Genomic DNA, 10,445 nt, shown 5'->3' on the forward strand with positions numbered 1-10,445 from the left:
CTCTGTGAGGAGGCTGTCGATCGGCGTGTTGCTGCTGATTGTCTTTACACTGGGGATCAGTGCGTTGGCCGCTGATGCCGGGGCTGACAGCGTCGTGACCCCGTCCAGGATGCGGTTGTTCCGACAGTCCACCAGAAGACCGAAATGCGACAGGAAGTCCATGCCGATGATGGGATGCGGGACGTCGGCCACCACGAAGCGCCACGTGAATTCTCGGCGTAGGCCCAAGTTGAGGCTGAGAGGCAGGCATCCGTAGGTGTGGATGGTAGTGCCATTAGCCGCACACAGGTCATAGGAGGTACGTTCCATGCATCGATGGACGAGCCTGCGGGGATATACACAGAGGTCCGAACCCGTGTCGACTAGGAACCGCCGTTTGCTGACTCTGTCTGTTATGAAGAGGTGGCCTGTTGTACCGCAGACATGTACCGCCGATGATGTCTGCTGCGTCAGTTTCCCTGCTGGCTGTAGGTGCAGGGCGGAGTACGGTTTTGTGCCCGAGAAAGACAACGGTTGGCGTCCTTGCGGCGACTATAGAGCATTAAATGCCCGGACAATCCCTGACCGCTACCCAGCCCCACAGCGTCCGCACTGTTCAAGCAGTTCACTACTGTTGTTATCCATCTGTGTACACTGTGCAGCTGCAATAAATCCTATAGGACAGTTCAACTAGTGGTTGTCTCTTCATATGACATTCCACATTGGTGACCCCGACGTGATGTACGTTTTCCTGATCGCTTCAACAGCTGAGCAACCATCTCCGCGGGGGGGNAAGGCTATTCACAGTCAGTTGAAACATAACAGCCGCGTGTGCGATAACTCAGTGTATCTTCTTATGTAGCCTAGAATCGGACATATAGAAAACGGTTACATAATAGGTACTGCTATTGCCGGTTACCGTGTTTATAAGTTCCCTAGCAACCGCTGTTTACTTGCTTCTGCCTAGCAACCGTTGTTTACTCGTCGTTGCTAAGCAATGACGCTTGCGTTTTCACACTTGCTTGAATGTGGGCAGTTCCCACAGACCTATATATAAGCATCCTTTGTACTGACTGTGTGTGCGCGTGTGTGTGCCATCAGGTGAAGGGAAGTGCTGATCTCAATAAATGGTAACAGTGTCCTAAGGGAGGCCCTAGAAACGCTCTGAGAAGGATCTCAGCTCTACCCACAGCTGAACTAGTTGACTACCACCTTTACGCCCTTTCCAAAATAAACCTCCGAAGCTGACACCACCTGAGCTTACTGGTGCCCAACCTAAGAAGAAGAAGAAGAAGAAGAAGAAGAAGAAGAAAGAAAGAAAGAAGAAAGAAGGAGAGGAGTGACAAACAACGCGTGACTAACCAACCAACGAGGAGGGAAGTGAACGTGAGGTAAAAACGGTTACAGAGTGAAGAGGTGGAGCCCAACTTGTGGGCTAGAAGCCTTGAAAGAGAAGCCGGTTACAGATGAACAGATCTGTGTTCTATGTCACTGAATGAAATTTGGTCTAAGAATCTTTAAATGTTCCTGAGAAGCCTGAACAATTTAGTGAATAAAATTTGTATGCAGGTGAGACTAATGAAAACCATAAAACTGAGATAAAAATTCAAAATATCGCGCCATTGTCCTCTAAGTTGGCAGACATGTTACCAATGCTATAAAAAGTATCCTACAGGTGGCAGTATAATGCAGACAAACAGGACGCCATCACAGTGCTGGTGTGAAGATGGCTGCTCCACTACGTACATGCATGAAAGAAGAACGTTCTGTAATTCGTTTTTTGGTCATTGAAGGTGTGAAACCGATTCAAGTTCATCGACGGATGAAGATTCAGTATGGTGATGCATGCTTGTCACAACCACAAGTGTACGAGTGGAGTAGGAAATTCAGAAATGGTGTGACATCTGTGGCAGATGCTCCTCGCCCAGTTCAGGCACACAGAATTGTGACCCCTGAGTCTATTGCAGCGGTTGAAGCCCTAGTGATGGAGAATCGCTGAGTGTCGGTGGATGAAATAGTCAAAATTCTTAACATGAGTCATGGATCAGCACACCATGTCATTCATGATGTGCTCCAGTTTCACAAAGTGTCTGCTAGGTGGGTGCCACGGCAGCTGACTCCAGAATTGAAATTATGACGTGTTGACGCCTGTGAAGAACTTCTGCAGCGCCATGAAGCAGAAGGTGATGGCTTGCTTTTGAGAATCATTACTGGCGATGATACTTGGGTGCACTACCACCAACCAGAAACAAAGAGAACAAGCAGGGAATGGGTTCATTCCTCATCACCAAAACCCAAGAAGTTCTGGACGCAGCGATCTGCAGGGAAGATTATGCTGACTTTCTTTTGGGATGAATGAGGCGTACTCTTGGAGTACTACATGCCTCAGGGGAACACTATCACCAGTGCCTCATATACACATCTCTTGAAGAATCATCTTTGACCTGCAGTCAGATCAAAGCAACGTGGACTTTTGACCAGAGGTGTCCTTTTGCAACATGACAATCCTCAGCCCCATACTGCCCGTGCAGCAGCTGCAACAATCTAAGACTTGCACTTTAAGTGTCTTCCACATCCACCATACTCACCAGACCTAGCCCCAAGTGATTACCACATTTGGGCCACTCAAAGAGACGACGGGAGGAAAGCAGTTCTGTTCTGATGAAGAGGTACAGCAGGCAGTGCATAAGTGGTTGCACAGACAACCACAAGAATTTTTTTCCAGAGAAATCCAAACACTTTGTAAACGCTGGAGGTCCTGTATTGAACGAAATGGAGACTACGTAGAAAAATGATTTGTTGTGTACCGCTTTCATTTAATAAATTAAATTAAAAAAAATATGGTTTTCATTTGACTCATCTTCGTATTTGTGCTAATTCCTCACCAGTAAGTTTCTGACATCTGTGAAAGATGACACAAATTGCAGAGCACACCTTTAACCAAATCCTCTTGTGAACTGGTAATATTGCTCAAATAATACATTCTCTACAAACAGAAAAAACACCAATCTGGAAGGATTAATCTGTGCGTAAAAGTTCTAAGTAATTTGGAAGCGGATGACAAAAGCTTCATACCATTATTAATTATCCTGATGGCTGGCACTATTTCATAGCAAGTTTAACCTTTATAGTCTGTGCATTACACAAATGTTACAGGGCATGACTGGGTCCAACAGGCCAAGCATTACATTCTTTCCTATAAGAATACCATTAACCCCAAGTCAAAATCTGGCCATCAGGGCCACAGTATATATTTATTAAAGATTAATTAATTATCTGGCAAAACATAAAGTTTGTAACAGAAATACAAAAACAAACTTTAATTCTGTGCTAAGCTTCTGAAAATCAGCCCACCTCTATTTCACACTTGACTTCAACAAAGGTGAAAGGCTCTGAAGGATCTTGTTTTGCATCAACCTGCTGAGTGTTGATCTCAGATGGATGTGTTTCGTCTTCCGAATCAGGCTCTGCTTTTATTGCATCCATGTTGTGCTGCAACACATTGACATCATAATCTGAGTTACACAAATGCTTGGAGTGACAACATCTTTAGTGCCAAATCTGTGATATTCAAGATGAATAAAGCATGCCTACTTAAATATAATTATGAAGTCAGTCATGTTATACTTTTGTAACAGCCAATCCCAATGGGAATTCAAATGGCAATTGCACATCATTTGAAAAAAACTGATGTTGAGCTATGTACATTTTCAATGTTATGTGGAATATATGCTAAGTTATATACACAATCATGTAACAATTGAGGAAAAGAATTTTCAAGCACATTTTGTCATCAGCGACAGCTCCGATGTTCCTCTGAAATGTCAGTGGCCTGGACTGCCAACATAGTAGCAAGTCTGCCAGAGTGTTGCTGGCAGTGCACCATACAAAAACTATAACAAAACCTCTGCCATACAATGGCTGTACCATACTGGAACTAATCTAACCTCATCCGATCAAGTTTACCTGCCATATGACCCTACCTACAGCGGCAGGAGTTTGTATTAAAAAAGTGATGAGCCATAATACCAGGGCAATAATACGCATGCACATGGCAATGTACATAGTGTGTCCAGGTTCTGTTAGGACTGTGTTCATTAAAAATACAAGATGTGAATTATTTTCAAAATTTCACCCTTCTTATTCAAAATAGTCTCCTTCTGAACCAATACATAGCTGGAACAGATTGAAAAGTTTTCAAAAACAGTCTCTGTACTCCTTTTGTGGAATCGCATTTTAAAACTGCAGTAGATTCCCTTTGGATGTCCTGGATGGTGTTGTGATGGTCTCCTTTCATCGCCAACTTAACTTTCGGGAACCACCACCAGAAATCTGCTGGAGCCAAATCTGGCAAATACAGAGGATGATCAAGGACTGTGATCCCTTTTCTGGCCAAAAAATTGTGCACAATCTTTAATTTCTGGGGTGGGGCATTGTTGTGGAGGAGCAACCTGGAACCTTGTTCTCGATATTCAGGTCGAATTCAAAGAATTCTCGCCCATAAACGATTGAGGACGCTAAGATAATAATCAGAATTCACTGTTTGACCTTCTGGCAGAAATACCTTGTGAATTATACCTTTCGAATCGAAGAAAACGGTTAGCAGTGTCTTTACTCGACTCTTTTGCACGCGCACTTTCTTTGGTTTTGGCTGGCTTCTTTGGGCTCAACCACGCTGCACTCTGCTGCTTTGTGAGAGGCTCATATTGAAAACACCATGTCTCGTCACCAGTAACAATCGAGTTTGTAAATTTTGTTACCAGTAACAATCGAGTTTGTAAATTTTGTTATCACTTTGGGCCGACCGTAACATTGTCTTTCCAGTGTCCCACTCTGGCATGTTTTTCATCGTCTGACAGCGCGTGCGGTACAAACTGCGCAAAGACCTTCCATTTGCCAAAATTCTCGGTCAAAATTTGATGCAGAGTACTTTTTGGTATTCTCAAAAGCTCCTCGATGAGACTTGCAGAACACATCTGTCTGATGCAAGGATTTCGGTCACTTTTTTCACATTTTCTTTAGTGCGACTTGTTCTCAGCTCTGATGCACATGGAGCATCTTCCATGTCCTCCCTGCCGTCACGAAATATAGCATACCATCGAAAAATCTTCGAGCGACTCAAACAATCACTACCATACACACTTTTCATCATTTTGTATGCTTCTCCTGCTGTTTTGCCTAACTTCAAACAAAATTTGATGTTGGCTCTCTGCTGAACCGCCATTTTCCAACGAGCGTCAGAACAGTACTGTTACATTCAAGGTCAGAACACATGATGCAGCAATGCTTGCGCTTTGAAATTATAGTCAACCACAGCTCAAACTTCAAGAGTCTTAAAGCCAAAATTCACCAACAGATGGCACTGCAGGGAAAAATTTAAAAAAATAAGTCATAAAGGATCCTGGACACACCATGTACGCTTAAAGTTAGCTTTCTGTGTAAAATGTACTTATCATCTTTGCTACAAGACATTACAAATATCTAAAGTCATAGGAAAGAAAGAGAAGCTGACAATACACATTTAAATAAAGTAGCTGATAATGAGAATCACTTCAAACTATTGCATTCTTTGTGACTGGAACAGTAGAAAGGTTATTTACAGAGTCACCCACAAAACACAATTTAAACTGCATATAAAAAAGTAAAGTAAAGCTATCCCTGTAACAGGGCGTGAAGGGCCAAGGGGTTTTGAGATGCTGAGGGTCCCACATTATCTAGACAATTGGCTCAAAGATGGCAGTAAGGTTGTCAGTCTTACGGGCCGGCCGCGCTTTACTCCCCAGGAAAATTATTTAATTAATTGCTGGTACTCATTTCTGCTAGAGGCTGAGTCAACCCCAGGGCCATAGTGCGGCCGGAAGGATTAGGTCATTTGAAAAAAATCCAATGACCTCATTGGGACTTGAATCTGTGACCTTCCGCCTAGTAGCATAGTGCCTCAACCAAACCACGCTACTGTGTGCCCCTATTTAAACTGCATATATTTTTTTAAATATCTGATGTACAGGAATTATTTCAGTGTTACTTGGCATAATAATCTGTTAATGATAAATATGTTATATAAGTGGGCCACACTGGCATCCAAGAACATTTATAATCAATGTTAAAAGTTTGAAACTACTCGGCTCAGAACGCCTGCAGGAATTCGGATGACAACAAAAATTTCTTTCATTTCATCGACTGTGTGGAAGTTGTTCCTGTATACATTATCTTTTAGATGTTCCCCACAAGATAGTGACCAAGATCAATCATAGCCAAAACATCCACAGAAGTGAAATGAGACACAACAATGGCCAAAATGTTCACTGAGGGCAAAAAATGTGCATTTGTTTTATGTGGTTGAGTCCCATCCTGTTCACAGAACATTTCATCAAACTGAACACTTATACCTTAGAGTTTCCTCCTAGATCTTCCTGATAATACTCAGATGTCACTGTATAAGAAGCTGTCACTGGTGATGATACATTTTCCAAGGTCTACGATGCAAATTATCAATTATTTACCTCCATCAAGTGTTTTGGATAATATATGCAACTTAAATTGACTGATTCCATAAATTATTACATTTACAGCTACCAAAATTTCAAACTGTTCTAATCTCTATTTTTGTGCTGCGTGGGGCAAAGCTATCAACCGCCTCTATGGTCTAGTAGTCACTGTTCCTGGCTACAGATCCAGAGGTCCCAGGTTCGATTCCAGGTGCTAGCAGATTTTCTGACAAGCAGTAGGTCTGGAACGGGGTCCACTCAGCCTCATGATAATAACTGGGGAGCTATTTCAAGGAAATAGTGGCTCCAGTCTTAAAAAATACGAGATTAATGGCCATGGGAATCATTTGCACTGACCACGCAACTTCCTCTATCTGTTAAGAGTTGGCACTAACTTCGCCGACAAGTGGCTGTCACTAGGTCGGTATAGTTCGCTTGTGGACTACGGACCAGAGAGTTTTTTTGTTTTTTTTTTCTTTCTTGTGGGGCAAAGCTGTCACACACCCACATTAGATATATTAGAATTCAACATTTATTTCAAATAATCATAATGAAATGCTGCAACAAAATACCAATAAATTCACTGTGTGTGGTGACACTATTTGGGTTACTCTGTGAATGAAAGTGACTTAGTCTCATCCTTTGCTTCTAACAAAATAAATATAAAAATCTTCAACCATTCTTCTAATAGGATAAATGGCGGTTTCTAAGTAAAATACTCATTCTTCTACAATGCAATAAATTTGTAACTTTAATCATAAATGTCGGTTTATAAGTAAAATCCTTGTTCTTCTAGAAAGCAATAAATTTGTAACCTCAAGTACCTTAAGTTAAAATCTGTGCACAGCATACACTGTCAAATGTACAGAAGGGTGGAAACATTACAAAATTAAGGAACAGTATTTTTTTGTGTTGGCTACATTAAAAGAACTTCAGCTGGCAACAGTGAATGTTTGTCTTGGATTTTACTCATTGCAGTGCTCAAGTCAGTGCATTAGTGATAGCAGTATGTGAGTCTGTGTGAAAGAAAAACAAAATTGGAGACTTTTCCAATTTTTAAAGAATGCAGATTGTTGGTGTGCATTTAGCTAGGGCATCTGTGGCAAAAACTGCCACATTACTGGGTGTATCAAGAGCAACAGTTTCTAAAGTTATATCAACATACACAAATCATGGAATGGTGTCAGCAAAGCGGAAGAGTGGGAAAAAGTCAAGACTGAGAGAAAGATATTGTCATAAACTGAGGATTGTTTTGAAAAATCGTGGAACTACTGCAGCACAGGTAAACTGCAACAGAACTAATATTCATCTGGAAGACCCTGTTACCACAAAAACTGTCCAACGTGAGCTTCACAAATGCAACATCATGGTAGGGCTAGAACTGCTACACTGCATTACTGAAAGTAATTATTAGCAGATGATACAAGTATCCTTATCTTTGATAAGAATCCTGTGGAATTCAAAATCAGAATAAATAAATTACTTGAGATGATAAATGAATGGTTTAGGAAAAATGAGCCAGTAATAAATTATGAAAAAACTTGTTTTCTACAGTTTAGAACTAAAAACAGTAAAAACTTAAACGTTCACGTTAGTTATTTAAAAAATTATATTCCAAGTATTTCTAATATATCGTTTCTGGGATTAAAAATTGAAAATTTTTTAACGTGGGAAAGTCATATTGATGCAGTAATTGATAAGTTAAACAGATCCTGCTTTGCAATCCGATCAGTTAAATCCTTTTTACTACTGGAGACATTAAAAATTATGTATTTTTCCTATGTACATTCTATAATAACGTAAGGATTAATATTCTGGGGTAACTCCCCGCATAGTATAAAAGTGTTTAGGATGCACAAAAGGATAATTAGGATTATGACAAATACAACAAAGAGAACATCGTGTCGTAGTTTGTTTCAAGAATTGGATATCCTCCCACTACAAGCTCAATATATTGTCGATNTATATCTATTATGATTATAAACTGTACATATATATTTATATTTGTATTGTACTACATTAACTATGTGACTGGTTCTATATCTAGTTATATGGATTTATGGAATATACAATAAACGAATGAATGAATGCCCAAATGTGTAAATGATGATGTCATGGCCATTAAAACCTGGATATCAGACAACTGGAAACCCATGTGTGATATGCACATATATGTCATCCTTCAAGCTGATCCCTACATCAGGACGAGTTTAAGTTTGGTGAACATTCAAGGAAGTCTACAATCCAGAATGCCTGGTTCAAACTGTGAAACATGGGGGAGGTTCTGAGATGGTTTTGGCAGCAATATCATTGTATTCTGTTGGTCACATTATTACCCTTCATGGCCAAATTAGTGCAAAGAAGTACATGGACAGGTTGGGTAGTCAGGTGCATCCCATGATCCAGAAGTTATTTGTAAACACCGTTCGCCACGACAATGACATTATTCACACAGCTGGAATTTTTTAGTCATGGTTTGAAGTGCATGGAGGTGAACTTTAACATCTTCCCTGGCCAGCACAATCACGAGATTTGAAAATCACTGAACCACTCTGGTCAGTTTTGGACACTAGACTGAGGCGCAGACTCCCACCTCAAACACCTCTAAAGTAACTTGGGCGATGAAGATAGCCGTCTTCTGCGATGTAGCGCCATGTAGAAATTGTGTTAACCGCTGTTTCGGATGAAAGTATCACCTCCATCTTCAGGGTAGAAGAAAAGAAGAAATCTGCAAGTGAACCAGCAGAGCAGGTGCAACGGTCAGTTAACACAATTTCTACACGGCACCACATCCCAAAAGACGGCATTCTTCATAGTCACCACCGTGAAAACCTCAAATCTTACATAACTTGGAAGATGTTCTTCAAGAAGAATGGTAAAAAATTCCCCTAGAGCTAGAAAACTTGTATGAGTCCATTCCAAGACGGACTGCAGCTGTAGTGAAGGCAAAAGATGGTCAAACACCATATTCATCAAGAAATGTGTGCAGCATCTGTAGTGTTTCGCATTATTTTGTTCAACCCCTGTACATATGAACTAATAAATCCTGTGACAAATTGTTCCAAATGTCATTTATGGTACCTGTATTTATCACAAGTATATTAGGCTGCAATGGCACAGATTTTAAGATATACTATCTACATGGAAGTTGTCTTAATAGATGACAGAACACAATCTTGTTTCAATCGTGACTTCTCAATATATAACCTGTGCTTAAATCAGGAAGGCTTGTATTATTCTCTATACGGTATATTACTGCAAAGCTGATAGCTGCATTTTAAAACGAGCAATTACATAATACTTTGACATACACACTACAAAAATAAATCGACTTTCTTATTTAAATTTGTTAATACTACTACAAAAAAAATATTTTCACTACTCAAGAACAACCACACTTACTCTTACAAAATTCCACACAATGTCCTTACTGCAAGGATGCTTACGTGCCAGTGACCGCTGCTGGTTTAGTTGCGATCCGTGCCACCACAGCTGCTGTCACTAAATCAGTTCTCCACCACACGTTCCACGGAGATGCTGATACTGCTGAACACTACTATTCGTGTCGTGTCCCACACACCTGACACCAGTTAGTTGTATGCCACACTGTCGGCCCTGTCGGCCGACAGAGTGGGTACTCGTACTGCTCATACTTGTAAGTTGGTCTTGACCAGGGCGATGCAACTGAGATAGGAGATAGGGAAACACGGTAACTACTGCCTCTAAGAGCGAAGGCAGATAGTGCACGCCTATCTCGACCAATCAGAGAGCCTAAACAAACCAATCTGAATTCCCGCAATTATATGCGGTTGTGGTGGATCAATGTAGGCCAGCGTTTCTCAGACTTTTCTGAAGTGGGGACCACTTTTATAAGTCAGAACCCTTCTGCGGACCACCTTACTCTTGTTCTCTTCGAAAGCAAATTTATCATTCTTTTAGCATATTTTAATACCAGTATACTTATATTTTAAAATAGAA

The 10,445-nt window shown here is 40.9% G+C and overlaps 1 protein-coding gene across 6 annotated transcripts in view; it reads right to left on the reverse strand.

Moving 5' to 3' along the window:
• The window catches only part of LOC111864776 (gastrula zinc finger protein xLCGF3.1), a 37,078-nt gene extending 26,966 nt beyond the window's left edge, over positions 1 to 10,112 (reverse strand). Inside the window, exons 1-3 of one of the 6 annotated variants that reach the window (XM_033751573.1) lie at positions 9,675 to 9,744; positions 6,369 to 6,455; positions 3,334 to 3,471 (exon numbers count right to left, since the gene is read on the reverse strand). In XM_033751573.1, the coding sequence (XP_033607464.1) occupies positions 3,334 to 3,465 (132 nt within the window). In that variant the 5' untranslated portion in view covers positions 3,466 to 3,471; positions 6,369 to 6,455; positions 9,675 to 9,744. Of the gene's footprint in view, positions 1 to 3,333; positions 3,472 to 6,368; positions 6,456 to 9,548; positions 9,640 to 9,674; positions 9,759 to 9,778; positions 9,837 to 9,869 lie in introns of those variants that run through there. The other 5 variants (XM_033751574.1, XM_023852285.2, XM_033751577.1 and 2 more) reach the window with 5 other exon arrangements.
• Positions 10,113 to 10,445: the final 333 nt, after the last annotated feature.

The sequence above is a fragment of the Cryptotermes secundus genome, unplaced genomic scaffold (genome assembly GCF_002891405.2).
Source record: "Cryptotermes secundus unplaced genomic scaffold, Csec_1.0 scaffold1061, whole genome shotgun sequence".
Taxonomy (NCBI): Eukaryota; Metazoa; Arthropoda; class Insecta; order Blattodea; family Kalotermitidae; genus Cryptotermes; species Cryptotermes secundus.